The sequence below is a fragment of the Ambystoma mexicanum genome, chromosome 1p (genome assembly GCF_040938575.1).
Source record: "Ambystoma mexicanum isolate Mex_15411 chromosome 1p, UKY_AmexF1_1, whole genome shotgun sequence".
NCBI classification, from domain to species: Eukaryota; Metazoa; Chordata; class Amphibia; order Caudata; family Ambystomatidae; genus Ambystoma; species Ambystoma mexicanum.
Genome location: NC_090921.1, coordinates 125,637,463 through 125,656,491, shown reverse-complemented (window position 1 = coordinate 125,656,491; position 19,029 = coordinate 125,637,463). Strand labels below are relative to the sequence as shown.

Genomic DNA, 19,029 nt, shown 5'->3' with positions numbered 1-19,029 from the left:
CCGGAGCACTTTTGTAAAAAGGCATCAAATTGAAAAATGTGTCCGTCCTCTCTTTTTACGCAGGGTACCGCATGCAGCCATAATCCCGCCTCTCTTTAGCTCTGCCCCGCACATCTCTCTTCACTCCTTTTATCCTCGCGGTCTGGGCTAGACGCACTTGCATCACCGGAAAGACATTTTTCTTCTTTCCTGTTGTCCTTCTCCCCTGCTCCGGTTCTGCGGTCGCGTAGTCCTCCGTCTATGCCGGATCATTTGGGATTTGTCTCTTGTTCCTCTTGCGTATGTAATTTCGCTAGGGTGGGTCCCCATTCTTTCAGCTTGGAGTGTCTGGGACCGGATCACCGTTGAGACTCGTGTTTCTACTGCGACTCCTTTTCGGTTCGGGCACTTCAGCGTCGTCTTCGTCGGTGGGAGGAGATTTCCAGTGAGTTCCTCCACCGCATTTTCAAATCTTCATCGACGAAAAGAAGAGACGCCCGGTAAGTTCTTTACTTTTTAGGGCACCCTGCCCAGGGGACTCCTTCCCGGGGTCCACCAGGTCCGGGAGGGGCTTTAAGTGCTCTGCTACCAGGGTTTCCCCTGAGGTGCCTCGCAGGCCTAATAGGTGTACCAGGGTTTTCTCCGAGGGTTCCTGCGAAGGGCCTGCCTACACCGGATCACGATCCGAGGTTCACCAACCAGGTGCTAATAGCCAGCCCAGCCATGCTGAGGCTTTGGGTACCGGAGTTTGCTCTGAGGTCTCCTTGTCTGGAGCTTCCCATACAGACGCCTAGGTGTGCCCCGAGGCCTCTGTTGAGGCTTTCTGTACCGAACCACGGTTCGAGGCCCCTCTCTGGGGAGCCATACAGACCAGACTCTGTTTCGAGGTTCCTCTCATCACACCAGGCTAAGGTGTGTACCAACAGAACTGAGAGACCTGTGAAGGTCTTGTCTGTGAGGTGGATTCCTCAGCATTCGCTGACTGTTTCTCCTCTGTTACCAGCTTGGCCGAGGTTCCTCTCTTGGAGGCTAATTCAAAGGGTCACGACAGGATGTCCAGTAAACATCCCAGGCCCCATAGTACCGACTCTGCCGAGGATCCTTGTATCAAGGCTAAAGTTTTGATCAAGTCCCCTGACCAGTCTGTGGAGTTACCTGCCTCATCCACACATGTGACGCAGTTCTCCTCAGATGCTCACAAAATGATGGGCCTTCCCGCGTGGTCTACGGCGGCCATTTTTGATTCTTCCCTCACACTGACGCTATCGACCCCGGGTGCTGGGAACCTTCTTTTTGGTAGCCACCTTGTCTACGGGACAGTGTGAATCCGTCCTATGACTGGCGCGCTCCGATTCCACTACTGCATACGGTCTGCCTTCCTCCTACTTCTGCCCCACTGGTCATAGCCCGTTGGTGGCGAGCCCTCTTGGCAGCCTTCCTCACTACGTTTGCGGGGGTATGCCCTTCATGAGCGGCCTCTGCCCATACCAGTACCTAAAGTTTTGCCAGAGGATGCCTTTTTTGGGGAGTTTCAGAGTCTTATGAACACTGATCCCATGAGGGTCTTTTTAGGGAGTTCTGCCCTCTGGTGCCGCATCCTGCCCCGACAGTTCCAGTCACGACACCTGTCGCCCCTCCTGGCCCGCATCCACCTCTTCCGCCTCTGCCTCCGTTGTCTCGGGTTACAAGACTCCAGCAGAGCGAGACGTCAATTTGACGCCGGTCGCATCGCAACCGGCAGATCCTGATGTCTGGACGACCCTCAGGCAGACCAGGATAGTGAAGACCAGCCCGCTCTGTCAGAGCATTCCATGACCGGGTTCTGGACATGATGTCACTCCTTGACATACCAGTGCCTGAGGCACTTGCTCTGCATGAAGGAGTGCTTTCGGGGACACTCGCCTTGTCTCTGCATGAGCGCACCGGCCTGTTCCTTCAGAAGGACATGCTGGTCGAGGCCCGCATATTCTTGGATAAACCCCACACTGGGGTACATATAAATAAGAGGATTGACACCCATTACAGGCTTCACACCTCCGAGGAAGTAGCCTTGGCGTCATGTCCGCTCCCTTCCTCAACGGTGGTTGCGGCCGCCACTCTGCAATCCAAGCCGGCCTCTGCGACCTCTGCTGCCGTGGCTCAAGTTCTGGCCAAGGAAGACAAGTTGCTCGATTCCTTGGCCAAGAATGTTTTTGCCAACTTGGCGCTTCAATTGCGTCAGGCTAACGTGGAGCTCAATTTGGTGGCAGCGAATATGAAACTGTGGAAGGACTTGACGGACTTCCAGGAGTTCAAGACTTTAAAGGCGGTTTGTCAGGCGCCAGGGTATTGTCGCGGGATATGCTTGAGGATGCTGCACACCATGACGACACCTCAGCTCGAAGCCTCATGTTGGGGGTAGACACCTCTTGTCAAGCTTGACTTCATGCAACAAAGTTTTCAAAGGAGGTCAAAGATAAAGGACCTGCCTTTTTACGGCAAAGAGTTGTTTAATTCTATAACGGATGACGAGCTTACAAAGACTAAGGCGAGCATGCAAACTGCCAAGTCTCTGTCGGTGCTTGTGAAGCCCCCAGTCAAAGCTCGGAGATCTGGATCCCAGTCTTGGTCCTCCGCACGAGACTCCGGTGGGAGGACCAATCACGTCACATCTGGAGGCATGGCAAACCATCACCGAAGACCGGTGGGTTTTGACCATCGCTCGGGCGGGCTTTCGCTTGCCCCTCCCCCACCCTTCAATCCTCCCTTTCAGCAGTCGGGGACACCCTTCCTCAGAGCCGAGGTCCAGAAGCGTCTAGATCTCAAGGCGGTGAAACCTGTTCCCCTAGTGGAACGAGGTGAGGGTTTTTACTCGCGTCTGTTTACGGTGTCCAAACCCAACCAGGCTGTGCTGCGCACCATCCTAGACCTTTACCAGTTAAGCCTTTCTCTTCCCCAAGAGAAATTCAAGATGATCACACCCTGCCAAATAAAATCCTCTCTTCAGAAGGGTGACTGGCCCAGCGTTGTGGACCTTCAGGGCGTGTATATGCATATCCTGACCTGGAGCCCGCATCCAAATTAACTGCGGTTCTCCCTGGAAGAGGAGCACTTCCAATTCCAAGTGTTCCCTTTTGGTCTCAGCTCAGCGCTGCATGTCTTCACGAAGATGACGTCGGTCATCGCTGCTTTTCTTCGGCTACAGGGTATTCATGTGTATCCACATTTGGACGACTGGCTTCTGCGCAGCCCTTGTCTGGTGGAAGCATTGAGCAACCTTCAGTCTCTCCTCCAGCTCCTGTTCTGCCTTGGGCTGTCAGTGAACTGGCGGTAAATCCTCCATGACGATCTCTCAGGACCTGATATTTCTGGGTTTCTGTTGGAACACGATCGACTGCAGAGTTTACCTGACGGTGGACAGGATAACGGATCTGTTGACCACGTGTCAGGTTTTTATTCAGTCAGAGAACATGTCGGCCTGGTGGTTGCAGAGGCTTCTAGGCCTCATGGCCTTGTGCGTGCTTGCTCTTCCCCTTGCTCGTCTCAAGATGCGACTCACGCAGATGGCTCTTCGGAGCTCCTAGCTTCAGGCAGTGCACCCGGACACCAAAATGATTCCTGTTCCACCCTGCATGATGACAGATCTCCTATGCTGGTCATCTTCCAGTAATCTGTTGGTGGGTGCTCCTTTTCAGGAGCCCTCCCCTCAAATGACCATTACGACGGACTCCTCCCTTATTTGGTGGGGCGCGACGTTGGATCATCTTCAGGTTTTCCTATGGCCGCCACAGGACAGACAATTTCACATAAATTATCTGGAGCTTCTGGCGATTTTCTTGGTGCTCAAAGCTTTTGTGAACAAAATGGTCTGCATCCGCACAGACAATGCGGTATCCATGTTTTACATCAACAAGCAGGGGGTACCAGGTCCCCTCCCCTTGTAGATCTAGCCATTCAGATTTGGGAATGGGGCAGTCAGCACAGTGTTTGGCTGCTGGCAGTGCACATTCTGGGCTAACTGGCGATTTTCTTGGTGCTCAAAGCTTTTGTGAACAAAATGGTCTGCATCCGCACAGACAATGCGGTATCCATGTTTTACATCAACAAGCAGGGGGTACCAGGTCACCTCCCCTTGTAGATCTAGCCATTCAGATTTGGGAATGGGGCAGTCAGCACTGTGTTTGGCTGCTGGCAGTGCACATTCTGGGCTAACTAAATGTGACTGCAGACTCTCTCAGCCGACAAGTGGTGGTCAGCTACGAGTGGGAACTGAACACAGAGATCCTCTCCGACCTTTTTTGCCATTGGGGCACTTTGACCTCTTTGCAACGTCATCAAACAGGAAACTTCCTCTGTATGCTTCCAGGAACGGGCTTGAAGCTTCTTCCCTGGGGGATGCTCTTGAGATTCCGTGGCACAACATGAGGGCCTACGCCTTCCCGCCTTTCCTCCGATTCACCGGGCGCTATGCAAGCTCAGGAACACGACAAATTGCACTCTCCTGTTCATAGCCCCTTGGTGGCCAGCCAGATTCTGGTTTTCCGAGCTTCAGCATCTGTCAGTCTGCTCACCGATCATGCTTCCTGATTGCCGACCTGCTTCACCAGAGCGATCAGCAGATGTGGCACCCCTCCCCACAATCGTTCGGCTTGGCGGCCTGGTTCCTGAGTTCAAATCCTTAGAAATGTTCAACTTGTCCGCGGATTATAATATAATAACACCTCAGGTATTTTTCTAGTTCTTGGTTTATGTAAAGACTAGAGGGGGGTATCTGTACTTCTGCCTTCTATAGGGTTGTTGTAGAGGCACAGAGCACCCCAGCCAAGGTTCTCTATATGGTAGCTTGGATGAGCAACCAAGGCTTACGCTCTCAGGAGCTGATGCAGGCTGGTTCTGAACTATAGTGTGTCACCAAGCCCCCAAAAAGGAATGCCCACACACTATGTTAGGTGATAAAATAGCTTTTTAAAAATATATTATAAGGTTCAGAGAAATATATACATATAAATAACACACGTTGTACTTTGACAGCACTTATTCAATAATGGCAACAATATATATTGTATGTTTGTTAGGGAGAATTCTCATCTATGGCTAATTTCCCTCACCTAGTGAGTCCCCGAGCAGCTTTGCTGGACTTCTGGAGTTTATTTTTTTCCACTTGGTAAGAGTGGGAGCTTTTCCCCCCTCTTACCTGTGTTTTGCTATGTGTTTCCACCTGTTTTTGTGATTGTGGACTCTGAAGTACACCACTTCAGTAGCCCTCTTCTTTTTGTGTGTCACACAGCACCTTCAGTGCCGGGACACAGGGTTGTCTTTGAGACTTCCCTCGACTCCATTTCTGAGGCAACTACCGTCCCCCAGAAAAGGGTAAAGTTACCAGTAATTTTACTTAGTCAATCTACCACAGATCCAGTACACCGCATCTTCCATGGAGTACTTGAAAGGGTTAACTCGTATCCCTTTTTATCTGTACCTCCTAGAGCATTCTTTCACTCTTTTAACATTTAGACTTGGCTGGTGGCAGTGGTATCTACCCTAACTTCTCTACCGCGATTATATCAGATAAACATGGTACTGTTCTTGGCTATTATATTAGCCTCAAACATAAACCCGCATGACCAAATCGTCTTTCTTTTGGCTCCGGTTGGGTTTATTCGTCATTTCTTTTTGTTTAAGTCCTTCTTATGTTTTACTTTGCGCTGCAAACTATGTTCGCATTTTTTGTTCACTGTCTTTTGGCGGGCTTCTGCTCAGAAGCCCTCCTCAAGGTGCCTGGGTGTCTAGGTTGGCTGAATGTGAGGGAGGGGTGTAGTCACCCCCTGCACAGGGTATCCTAGGAAACACAAGTCGCACTTTGTCATGATTGGCCCCTGCTGTGTGATTGACAGCCAGGCTGTGTGAATGGGGGTTTTCCGCATAAAAGGAGGTCTCTTGGGCTAGAAGTCAGAGAGTTACTACTGGAACTACAAGGAACCGAAGAGAAGCGGAGAGAACGACGGCGGCTGCAACTACGCCGTCCCGGTGAAGCCCTGCTGCAGTCCTGAGCTTTCTTCACTATGACGACTCAGAGAAGATCCAGTCCGGCGTCTTCTTCCCTTGAGCTTGGTGGGGATAACCAGCTCATCTTCCACAGCCAGAGGATCCTCTTCCTTGGTCGAAATCGCTGCACGTTGCTGTAGTGGTCCGGATAGCCACCTGAAGAGCCTCTCCTGTTTTTAAGGAGCGCACCTTTCATTCCTCATCGCTGCTGCCGGCTTCATCCCTGTATGGTGCAGAACCCCTTCAGACGTCCTCCTTCACAACGAAGCTCCAGGAATCGTGGGTCTGCTGGAAACCAACAGGAACAACTGCCAGGGCACCAGCTGCACCATTGGAACAAGGTACTCTGTTCTACTTGAGGAAACTGGGTGAATCCCTTTTCTTCATTTCCAAGGCTCGCGCTTGTCTTCCCTCCTTCTTACAACTTGTGCTTCCGAACATTGACAATATCAAAGTACTTTTGGCTACGTTGAATCGTGAACTGTCTGACTGTGTTATCTTCGGCAATAGGCCCCGGTGTCTTTCGACCTGGCTCCGGCCCTTTGACTTTTGAACTCTTGGGTATCTCAGGTGCTAAGTGAGTTTTTGCCCCGGTAGCATTTCATGTCACGGATACGCGTTTATTTAGTAGACCAAACTGTCAAAAAGTTATCGCAATCGTATTCACGGTAACGTGTTTTGTTCGTAACACCGGTTCATTCAACACAGGGTACTTACCTTGAGACTTACTGTACAAAGTGAATTGGTTAGTTGTAGTATATTTAACATGTGTTTTTTATTTGAGTTTAATAGAAGTGTTGTGTTTATAACAAATGGTTTAAAAATAAATGTACTTCTATTTTTTTACCTGAAACCTTGAGTCCGTGTTTGCTTGAGTCACAGTAATTATGGTCCCTTTGTGTAATCTCTGCTATTGCTCATATACTCTTGAGATAAGCCTGGCTGCTCCGCCACAGCTACCACTCTGACATAGTAGTACAGGCTTGTACCAAAGGTAAAACTTGTATTGCCACCTGTACTCTTAATTGTGTGTAGTGGTCCCTAAGGGCACTGCACAGGATTCTGCCTAACAATGTTGTACCACACTAGACTTAAATTCTGTAATAATGCACCAGCTGAGAAGTTTTAAACATGCATGTGAATTCTTAAGTAAGGTGTACTTTCATAGATTAAGGGAGAAAGTCAGGGTAGTTTCAGAACATCAGCAGTATACTTTAGTGAGAGACAAATGGTAATTTGTATTCAGTTTATTTGTAAAGCGCAGCCAGGCCCGAGGGCATCCCGGCGCATAGTCTTGCATACACAGTTACAGTACATTACAGTAAAGGTCAGTGACAGGAGGTTCAAGTTCCCCCAGTTTACAGGAAGATGCGGGAGAGCCGAATTCTCGTAGCAGTGTCATGAATACACTGATGTACAGACGAAGGCAATATGGATAAGCAGGTAGCTGTACAAGATATATAAACATAATGAAGTAAGCAGGTAAGTATGCGCATGTACAAGAAAGCAAGGCGACCCTGAGGTAGGTCAGGCCTTGTAAGAAGTGTTTCATGAGTTCTGCGTGAGCAGCCAGGATTTGGTTTTATTCTTGAAGGTTTGAAAGGAAGGCTCAGTATTGATGGGAACAGGCAGGGAGTTCTAGAGCTTTAATGCTAGAACAGGGAAACTCACACCAGTTTAAATCTGGGCAGAATGAGGCTGTGAATTTGTGGAGTTCTAGTGGGTCGTGTGGAGGTATGGAGAGTGAGACGGTTGGAACGGTATGGTGGGGCTTTGTTGTCCAGGCATTTACGAGTCAGGGCTAGTGTTTTCAAGGCGATTCTTTGTTTTACTGGGAGCCAGTGAAGTTCGGATCTGACGTTGGAAATATGGGAGCGCCTAGGGATGTTGAGAGCCGCCCTGATGGCATTCTTCTGGATGGTTTGCAGTTTGTTGAGGTTGGACTGACTAGTCCCCAGGTAGAGCGCACTACAGTAGTTGATCTTAGACATAATGAGTGTTCTTGCCAGATTTGCCCCCTTGTGACTGTCTTTTTTTGAATATAATGGTTTTGTAGCTTGCCAAGGTAATGCAGTTGTGGGCGTTCAGAAAAGGTCTGCGGGCAGTGATGAGTTTGCAGGTATAGGCCGATGCCGACCTTACTGCATTTGTTTGTCTGTTCATGAAAATGTTAAGCGTCTTCGAGAACGCGGCCTCGACCCCCTCGAAGACAGCTGAGGGTGATACCCTGGGTGAAAAACTCAAAAAATCAAAACGCCGCGAGTCGCAGCACCCGCCGAAACATTCCACCCGAGAGCGCCATGAGCCATCGGGTAAGAAAGCACCGTCTTCGACGACGTCGTCGAAGATTCCTTTGACGCACGGATCGGCGCCATCGACGCTGTTGTCGAAGGGTTCCTCGACGCATCGGTCGATCGACTCGATGCCATCGTCGACGCCGATGAAAGAGAGGACCAAGGCCACCCAGCCAACGGTGATTTCAAGGGCCTCTGGCACGACGCCGAGACCGTTGTCGATGCCCTCGATTAGGATCCCGATCCTCTCGAGTTCTTTGAGACCCCTTCCAGTTTTTTCAACACCGTTTTCGGCGCCTTCGAAGCCTGTTACATCGGCGTCAACGACATCGACGTTTTCTCATCCAATAACGACGAGTTTGGCTCCTTCTGCCTTAGAAATGGGTTTTACTCCATTTCAGAGGTCAGAGTACCCTGGACTTTCTTCAATTTATGAAGAAGGGGAAGATTCTGACCAGGAAATATTCAGGTTACAGAGGACCACACTGCCTATTGCAGAGGATTTCACCTCTGAGGAAAGAAGGCTGAAGGAACTACAGGAGTCACTACATGAGGCAAGTGGGCTCGACACTTCCACAGAAGTGGAATTTGTTAAGCCAGACCCAGGGGAACATGCCGAAACACCCTATAGAACCCTGATGGCAAGAATAATTGAGTTTATGGGTTGGTCTGCACCTTCACCTGTTTTCCAACAGGATGACCTAACAGATATATTAGACAAAGGCCCACAGGAGTACCCGGTGGTCCCCTTCCATGCAGCCTTACAAAGGAAAATTGCATCTAATTGGGAAACTCCTGAAGTTATCCCTGCAGTCAATAAAAGATTGTCAACCAAGTATAGGGTAGCGGGTGCTGACCCTGAATACTTATCAAAACACCCGACCTCAGAGAGCCTGGTGGTTCAAGCGGCAACTTCATCTAGCAGTAGGACCGCTTACCCTACTGTCCCACAGGATAGAGATGACAAGAAGTACGACTCTATGGCGAAGAAAGTCTTCTCTGCCTGTAGTATGGCGTTGAAGTCCATCAACGCCCCCTGTACGCTCGCCAGGTTCAGTCACACACTATGGGAGTGTGCTTCATCAGCGGCTGACTGCATACCCGAAGGAGAGGAAAAGCAAGCCTTCCTTAACATTATTAAAGATGGCAAAGATGCCATGTGCGAATCACTTCAAACTGGCATCGATTCCGCTGACAGTATCAGCCGGGCCATGGCGGCAAGGACAACAATCCGCAGGCATGCGTGGTTGCGAAAGTCGGGATTTGCTCCAGATGTATAGGCCAGACTTTTGAATATGCCCTTTGACGGCTCTTCATTATTCGGGAAAAAGGCTGATGACGGTCTGGAAAAGTTACAGACTTCTAAAGCAGCAGCAAAATCTTTAGGAGCTGCTATCGCCAAACTCCTTTTTGCCCCTCAGGAACCTCTGGGAGAGGAAAGTCCTTTCGCTATTATTCCGCATTTGGGAAAGGCAGAGGACAGCCGGCTCAAAGAGGCCAAAGGAGATCCATCCGAGGTGGACGGGTCAAAGGTACTAAGAACGCAGCAGCAGCAGGTGCCTCTTTACCTTCGTCATCTGCATCAGCCGCCCCCAAACCACTCTGAGGCCTTCCCACACAATACACCTATAGGGGGCAGGTTAACTCACCATCTGACGGAATGGCAGGCTATAACGTCAGATGCTTGGGCATTGGAGACAGTTGCCCAAGGTTACTGCCTACCCTTTCTACACATTCCTCAGAGTCATCCACCGGGGAACAGCTCTCTAAAAGTTCCAGATCTGCTCCTCTTGCAGGAAATTATAGACCTGCTAGAGAAAGGTGCCATAGAACTGGTACCTGTAGCGGACAGGAACAAGGGTTGGTACTCCCCCCCTACTTTCTCATACCAAAGAAGGACGGAGGACTGAGACCCATCCTGGATTTACGAGAATTGAACAAGTTCCTCAGGAAGGACAAGTTCAAGATGGTAACTCTCTCTCAGATCCTTCAGGCCCTCCAGCTCCAGGATTGGCTGGTATCTCTGGACCTTCAGGATGCTTATTTCCATGTGCCAATCCATCTCAAACACAGGAAATACCTGAGGTTCGCAATTGGCGACTCTCGTTATCAATTTCGAGTTCTGCCATTTGGGCTGACCTCCGCCCCGAGGGTCTTCACCAAGCTGATGTCGGTAGTGGTGGCGAGTGTAAGGAGGGAAGGGATCCACGTCTACCCCTACCTGGACGATTGGCTGATCAGGGCTGTATCTTCGGAACAGGCCCAGGCCCAGCTAGATTATGTCTGCCGCTTCCTTCACAGACTGGGCTTCTCCCTCAATTTAAAGAAGTCATAGATGATACCATCACAGAGACTCCAGTTCATTGGAGCGGTCCTGGACACTTCCCTGGGAAAAGCCTCGCCACCAGAGGTGAGGGCTCAAGATATTCTACAGATGTCACCAAGTTTCAAAATGCCCAAAGTCTCCCAGCCTTCGACTTTTTGAGGTTGCTAGGCCTCATGGCATCCTGCATCTTCCTTGTGCCAGAGGCTTGCCTGAGAATGAGATCTCTTCAGTGGGCACTGAGAAGTCAATGGTTGCAATTCTCAGGGAGAATGACAGATCTCCTCCGGATTCCGGACAAGGTAGCCCGCGACCTGCAATGGTGGGCCTATCCAGAGAACATCTTGAAGGGAGAACTGTTTTGGCAACCATGGCCAGAGATAACAGTAGTCACAGACGCCTCACTCACGGGGTGGGGAGCCCATGCCAACGACTTGACCATCAGCGGTCGTTGGTCTCCATCGGAGTCCAGACTACACATCAACCTATTAGAGCTGAGAGCTATCAGACTAGTGCTGAAAGCTTTTCTGCCATCAGTACAGGGGAGAAATGTCCTGATAATGACGGACAACACGGTGGCCATGCACTACCTCAACAAAAGAGGAGGCGTAGGATCACTGCCACTGTGCAGAGAGGCGATGCAGCTCTGGTTTTGGGCAATCCAAGAAGGAATCTCTCTATCGGCAGTCCACCTAGCCGGAAAGAAGAACTTGACAGCGGACGCTTTGAGCAGGCAGAGCACAGTCTCCCACGAGTGGGAGCTAGCTCAGGAAGTGCTTCAAGAGATCTTCGCCCTTTGGGGAACCCCTCAGGTGGATCTGTTTGCCGCAAGCACCAACAGGAAGTGCTATCTTTTCTGTTCAAGGGAATTTCCCCCGAGAGGAGCTCTAGGAGATGTGTTCGTAGTGGACTGGGAGTTTCCACTCCTTTACGCGTTCCCACCAGTCCCTGTTATTCCTCAAATGATCAGGAGTTTGAGAAGATTCCGGAAAACCATGATCCTAATTGCACCGGATTGGGCCAGGAGAACGTGGTACCCGGACCTTCTAGATATGTCAATCTGTCCTCCAATTCGTCTTCCACTCAAAGAGAATCTTCTCTCGCAGAAGAGAGGTCCGGGTTCTCCATCCAGACACCAGAACCCTCAACCTTCACGCTTGGCTTCTGAAAGGTTGAGGTACAAGGATTGGGATCTCCCTGATGACGTCATGGATGTGTTGCTTTCGGCCAGAAGACCGGCAACAAAGTCTTTATACCGCTGCCGTTGGAATACATTTTGCAGCTGGTGTAGGGAAGAGAATATCGACCCTTTTTCATGTGGTACACCAACAGTGTTATCGTTTCTACTCTACTTGGCAAACTCAGGCCTTCAAGTGGGCACTGTAAAAGGCTATCTTGCAGCGCTTTCTATCTTCAAGCGCACTACGGAGGAACCTTCGTATTTCAAAATTCCTCTAGTGGTACAATTTCTCAAGGGGCTAACTAATGTTTACCCTCCAAAACCATTCCAGGTTCCCTTATGGGACTTAAATTTAGTCTTAAACTTCGTAATGGGCACTCCATTTGAACCACTTCACTCTTGCGCGCTGAGATTTCTCACGCTTAAAACTGTCCTATTGGTAGCACTAACATCTGCTAGGAGGGTGAGCGAGCTACAAGCTCTCTCCTGTAAAACCCCACATACAATCTTCCACAAGGACAAAGTTGTCCTACAGGTGAAGCCTAATTTCCTCCCAAAGGTGGTTTCTGAATTTCATATTACTCAGAAAATTACCTTACCTTCGTTCTATCCTCCTCCCCATCCGGGGAAAGAGGAGGAAAGGCTACATAGGCTGGAGCCTAGGCGAGCTCTCAGCTTTTACATCAGCAGAATGGCTAGGATCAGGCAAGCAGACTTACTCAGGTCACAAGTTGGGACTACCCATAACAAAACAAACCATCTCCAGGTGGATTATTTTGGCCATCCTGGAATGTTATAGACTAGCAGAGAAAGAGCCACCCCAAAATCTCAGGGCTCATTCAACCAGGGGTATCGCAGCCTCTTCGGCTCTCCATAGAGGGTTACCGGTCCGGGACATATGTTCGGCTGCCACATGGTCGTCCGCACATACATTCACAAAATGTTACAATCTTGATTCCTCCACTGCTCAAGAGACCAGATTTGGCAAGGCCGTATTACAATCGGTCCATCCCTAAAGGGATACATAACACACTCCCGCCTCCAATTACATGCCACTGCTATGGGAGTATATCAAAGATAAGGAATACGTCGGAGGACACAATCCCTTCGAAGAACAAGTTACTTCTTACCTGGTAACGTTCTTTCGACGGGATGTTCCTCCGACGTATTCCTTATCGCCCCTCCCAACCATCCCCGCAGTGATAACTTCCCTTGTGGTTGCAGCTTACGCTCCTTCAAGGTCAATAACCAATTCAGGCATGTCTTTTCTTATGCTACAAAACGGAACTGAGCAACGGACGCAGCGCGTGGCTATTTATGGGCATGGTGACGTCAGCGCCGATACGGTGGCCGTCAGAGGACATCGACTCGGCGGACGTCGACGCGCAGTGCCCTCTACAGAAAAAAATTCCGAGGCCAGCAAGCTGGAAACGTATTATCAAAGATAAGGAATACGTCGGAGGAACATCCCGTCAAAAGAACGTTACCAGGTAAGAAGTAACTTGTTCTTCTGCTGCCTTCTTCTCTTGATGTCCATATAGGATCCTTGTGCTTCAATAATTTCCAACACTTGTAACTTGATCTGTGCGATGTTGTGTTTCTTTTCGTTAAAATGTCTTGCAACTGCTGAGTTTGCATTGTGATTGCGTATGCATGATTTATCATGCAGGTTTTTATTTTTCTGCCTGTTTCCCCTACATAGTATTGTCCGCATGGGCATCGTATGCAGTAAATGCAATTTTCTGTGCTAAAAGTGGCGTAACATTTAATTGTGATCTTCTCTCCGGTGTACGGGTGGGGAACTAGTTCCCCTTTTATGATGTTATTGCAGTTGCTGCAGTTCAGACAAGGGAAGGTTCCTATGCGTTTGGGTTCATTCTTCTTCTTTGTTGTGTTTCTGATATTGTCTAGCAAATCTCTCAAGTTACTAGATCTCTGATAGGCAAAAGTAGGGGCATCTGAAAAAAGGTTTTTCGTTCTTTCATCATTTTTCAGTATCGTCCAATGCTTGGTGATGCATCTTTTAATTTGCATACTCTGCAATGAGAATTTTGATACATATACAAGGGTTGGTGATTGTTTCTTGTCTTTAGGTATAAGTGTGCTCTCTCTTGTCTTTGCATCCACTTTTTCTTTAGCTGTTTGTGAATCTTCATTAGGATATCCCCTTTCTTTCTGTTTTTCTCTCAGTTTTGCTAGCTCTTGTTCACATTCTTGGTGGTCGCTGATAATCCTTTTTAAACGTAGCATCTGTCCATACGGGTGATTCCTCAAGGTATTCTGTGGGTGAAAACTCATGCAGTGCAATAAGTTATTTCTGTCAGTAGGTTTGGTGAAGAGAGAAGTTGTAATCTGGTTGTTGTGTATGTTGTTAGGCAGAAAGAAACCTGTGCAGTTCCCTTAGGGACCACTGCAAAAGATTTAAGACTACAGGTGTTTGACAGTAAACCCACTTGGAAGCAGTCTGTACCACTCAGATTCACTTGGTAGCTGTGGCTGAGCAGTCAGACTTCCCTCAAGAAGAGTTAGGCAGTACACAGAGTATACACAATAGGTACAGAGATACAGTAGCACAAGCAAACACTGACCAGAGCTTTGGTGTAAAAGTATATAATTATTTAAAGACACACTTGTAAATTACACTAGCACAAAAGAGGTAAGTAAATTCAGCACACAGTCACTATTATATATATACAACCCTAATTGCTTATTAGACAAGTCTTAGTGAGAAACACCACTTATTTTCAGACAGAGGTGAGCGCTTAACATAAGATGGCACTCTAATAAGTTATAAAAAAAGGGAGGGAAAAGGCAGAGTTATGGAAGCACACAAATTTCAATACTTTTAAAAGAACCACAGTAAGGCATTATAGGCAGTGTTCTACTGGAGAGCAAGGAAGTCAATTGCAAGGCCCAGCTCTTGGAGAGAGCAAGCAGAAGTGGTCCAGGTTCACACAGTGGGGTTATGCCCAAAGAGTCTTGTAGATAGTTCGCACAAAGGATGAAATTAAAGTCAGGGAAAGTTAGCTAGGTTGTCCCAAGCCAGCCCAGGTTAGAAAGTCGAGGCTTTACTGTCACCCCGAATGATCTGTCGCAATGGAAGCCAGGCGGGACACAGTACCTTAAGTGTGAAGGAAGCTCCAGCGGGGGCAGTTGTTCCTGGCAGCGGGTGCAAGTCGGTGTTTTGTCCAGAGGAAGAGGAGGCCTCGCTGTGGAGGAAAGATGAAGGTCGTTGCACTGCGAGGGAAGAAACCAGCTGCAGAGTTCTTTCGGTTAAAAGGTACTACCCTTCTCTTTGCGGTAGTGGTCAGCCGTGGTATTCCGGTTGCCGGGGTGCTTGGCACGGGCAAGGCAGCCACGAGATGCTCCAGGAAGGTGAAAAGAAGGCAAAACTGGTTATCCCCACCAGTCAAAGGAAGAAGACACTCCGGACTGGAGATCTCCTCTGTCGTCGGGAAAAGTGGTGAGACGGTTCAGCAGGGCTCCACCGGTGGTGTCGTCGTTGCAGGTCGGCTCAGCTTCTCCCTCCTCGGATTCTTAGGTCCTGTGGCAACTTCTGAAGTTCCAGTCTCCAAAGCCCTGCTTTTATGCAGCACACCCCCATTCATTCAGCCTAGCTATCAATGAAACATGCTAAGTGGTGAGCCAGCCGGCTCACCACTTGGGCCAATCACACAAGAGTGCGACTTGAGTTGCCAAGGCAACTCAGTCCAGGGTGCCTAAACCCCCTCCCACATCCCCTCTGGTACCCAGACAGAGTGGCACCACTTTTGGAGGCTTCTGTGGAGAAGCCCGCCAAAAAGTGGAACAAAGGGCTCGACTTGGGTTGGAGTCACAGAAGAGAACACAAACGCCATTTTTAGAATCGAGTTCTGGCAAAAAATACCAACCGGTGAATTAATATTAAATAAATAAACCGGCGGTATGTTCGAGGCTATAAGAATTAAATAATTAAAGTTGGTAGTCTCGAACAATGGGAAAATCCCATAGAGATATATTCGCGGTTGAATATAATAAGTAGTATCCACTGCCACCAGCCAAAACTCGATCAGGGGGGACGGAGACGTGCCCCTTCGAACAACAGACCCCGGGGCAATCGAATTGCCCCGACCAGTACGTCCACAATATGATGGTTTGGACTGGTTTCTGTTCATAATTTGGGACTAGTTAAGCCAATGGTGACTTTACATGCCCTGGGAGACAGTAATCAGTCCCAGGGTATGGAGTCTATGTTGGGGGGTCGCTACGACACCCCTGGGTTACGGCACGGAGGGTGCTGTGTAACCCACATCAAAAACACATGAGATTCTATGGTGTAAAAGACCTCATAGCCCATAAAACACATGGAAAGATAAAGGAACACCTCAAATCATGTCTAAGAGTGGGAGTAAAAGAGTCTCACTCTTAGCAGGAGAAAAAAATAAACCCCAAAAATCCAGCAAAGCTGCTAGGGGACTCACTAGGTTTGGAAAATTATCCTTTGCAGAGAATTCTCCCTAACACTTGTTTACTTTAATGTCCAAGTAATGTATACCAGGAGATCCAATTTCTGAAGTAAATTGTATCCGCGGATCTACATTGTTAATTTAAATCATAAATTTGTCCAATGATTCTTTCGTTCCTCGCCAAATGCCAAAAATATCATCTATATATCGTACCCATTTTATTAGTTGACTTTTCCATTTGGGTTTCTGTAATATGTGTGTTGTTTCAAATTCATGTGTTCTTTTACCTCCAGCATTTGGCCATGGGCATTTTTGCCGGTTTTAACACTGGTTTTCTGGCGCTAAGTGTGCCAATGCCAGACTTGTGATGGTTCTGTAATAGTGCATTTGGGTGCCGGCGCTATTACACCCGGCGCTATTACTTCCGGCTGTACTACCCCCGGCTGTAATAGCGGCAGCAGGATTTGCAGTCATGATCCGGCGGCGCGGTATTGGCTGCGCTAATACTTTTTTCGCCGGATTTAAGGTTTACCACCCAATTCGTGATGACCCCCCCCATAACTTTTACAGCCCAGTCGAAACATTTTCATTAGTGGTCTGCTTTCGTTTTACAGGTTCTACCACCATAATGTACCTGAGATGCCGCAGGTGAACAGGATCCAAGATGACTCTGGGACTCTTGGACGACTCCTGAGGCTGGAAAACGTTCTTCCTCATCACAGTTCCTTTGGTGCCTTGGCAGGCGAATTGGCAGAGTTTCTTGGCTTTACTCGACGGGTGCCCTCAAGAATGGACCCCCTTTGCAGTTTGGAGTCACAGGGATGTCTAGTCCAAGAGACTCGTTCATGCCTAAGGGCTGCTATGCGCTTTAAAAATGCTAATAAATAAATAAGAAAAGAAGGAACCAAGTGCTCTTAGAAAAGTAGCAGTCTTGGTCTTGGCAGTGGTCTTCGATGGACGATTGTTATTTCGGCTGTGGAAGTCCTAAGAAGGTGAAACTTGCTGTGAACTCGGAAATGTTCTGGTTGACGAAGGTAAGACCGTTGGGGACCTTGGATAACTTTCAGTGCCAACAGATGCAGTGCTTGAAGTAGGTGTCGGTTTCAGGATTTTATGGTTCGCCGTCTTTTGGATCTTCGGTGCTACAGCCGGAGCATGGACCTCTGGATGGCTTCTGTTGACCTGGACTCGGCCACTGGATTCTACCACAGACCCTCACCAAGGCTGGACCCTTGGGATGTCTTCTTTGGCATTTGGTGACAGGAAACCCACTGGCGGAACCTTCCTCTGCACACAGCGAACTGGAATCTTCATTGGCAGGAACAAGTTGTCAGATGTCGTGCCAGGGATGTCCCTTGAAGGATTCTTTGATCAGGTGGAACTTTCGCAGCTTCGGGTGTCAAGAAGCACTATGCCAGGGTACCCCCTCTTTTGGGAGGTAGACAGCAATCTGGCTTCCAGCGGTCACAAACGCTTTTCTGGAACCTGGCCGAGACAACTGGACTGCTACAACTCAAGATGTCCAAGTGCTCCTCTTCTGGACTCACGAAGACGCCTTCTAATGATGGCAGGCACACAGGACTGGCTTTGAGGGTACTTCTGGCTGATGAAGAGTACCAGGTGTACGATAGTCCCTCGTATCTCAGGAAGACGTCTCCTATCCAGGTCCTATCTTTATTGGATCCTTGGGTCAGCTCAGCAGCCTTCAGATTCCTTGAAGAAATGCAGCTGCATACTCCTCCCTCCGACTGGAACCAGGATTCAAGCTTCAGGTTTCAGCTTCAGCTTCAGAACAGCTTCAGTTTTAAGATTCCGCTTCAGAACAAATTGGTGAGTGAGGGGTTCCTAGTTATACACATTTGGTCCCCATTCACTCAACCTGAGCCAGGCTCAAGTAGCCAATCATTTGCGAGTGCATTCATGCATGCAACCAACCAGTCAGCCTCACAGGCATTCATGCCATTCATTCCACCAAGACACCCATAACACAGAATGTGGATTGGAGTAAGCACCCAGTCTTTCAGAACACTACACTGCATTCACTCCAGTTTCAGTCAGGGCTGGCCCAGGCATTGTGTCACGCACACCAAAACCAGAAACCCATGACACAGAATGTGAGTTGACTTCAGACTCCATTCATACAGGGCCCTCTCCAAGGGTGTACCCACAACACACAGCCCGTGGGAAGGCTCCAGTCAGACTGATGGGATACAGCCCCAGAGCCATATATGGTTCTTCCACCCAACAGCCAGTCAGGGGGGAAGGGACAGACACATGGCTTCCCAGGACTTTGGGAAACAATGGATAAAGGCAATAGAAATCAAGAGGCTTCAGTGGCCATCTTGACTTTCTTCAGTAGTAGCTTTGATTCCTATGGCATGGCCTGGGAGTCCCATAGATGGAGGACACTCAGAGCCACTGCCAAATCAGCATGTAGCTGCCACCAGCCCATACTCTTATCTGTGTTCAACAAACAGGAGCCCAAACACACACATAAGGGGTGCAAGGGTGTAGCCACCCATGGCTGCCATAAGGGTATCCTATGGGTGTTGTTCACCAAAAGGAGTAATGAACAGCTGCACTGCCAGAGGTCCAGACTGATCTCAGTGGCAGAAAACATACAGAAAACACACACTTGGAGGCCCTCTGCCTCCAAAAAGGCATTTCCAGCATCACGTTTGCCTCCCCAAACTGAGGCTAAGGTAACTCATATCCCACGAGATTGTTACCCTCATCCGGACCGTCCACATACCTTCTGAAAAGGCCATCTGCGTCATGACTCTTCAC

At 48.9% G+C, this 19,029-nt stretch overlaps 1 protein-coding gene across 1 annotated transcript in view; it reads left to right on the top strand.

Annotated features, from left to right (window-relative positions):
• ZCWPW1 (zinc finger CW-type and PWWP domain containing 1) overlaps positions 1 to 19,029 on the top strand; it is an 867,839-nt gene that overhangs the window by 827,920 nt on the left and 20,890 nt on the right. Inside the window, exon 7 of the mRNA XM_069607206.1 lies at positions 17,633 to 18,072. Within this exon, the coding sequence (XP_069463307.1) occupies positions 17,633 to 18,072 (440 nt within the window). The remainder of the gene's footprint in view (positions 1 to 17,632; positions 18,073 to 19,029) is intronic.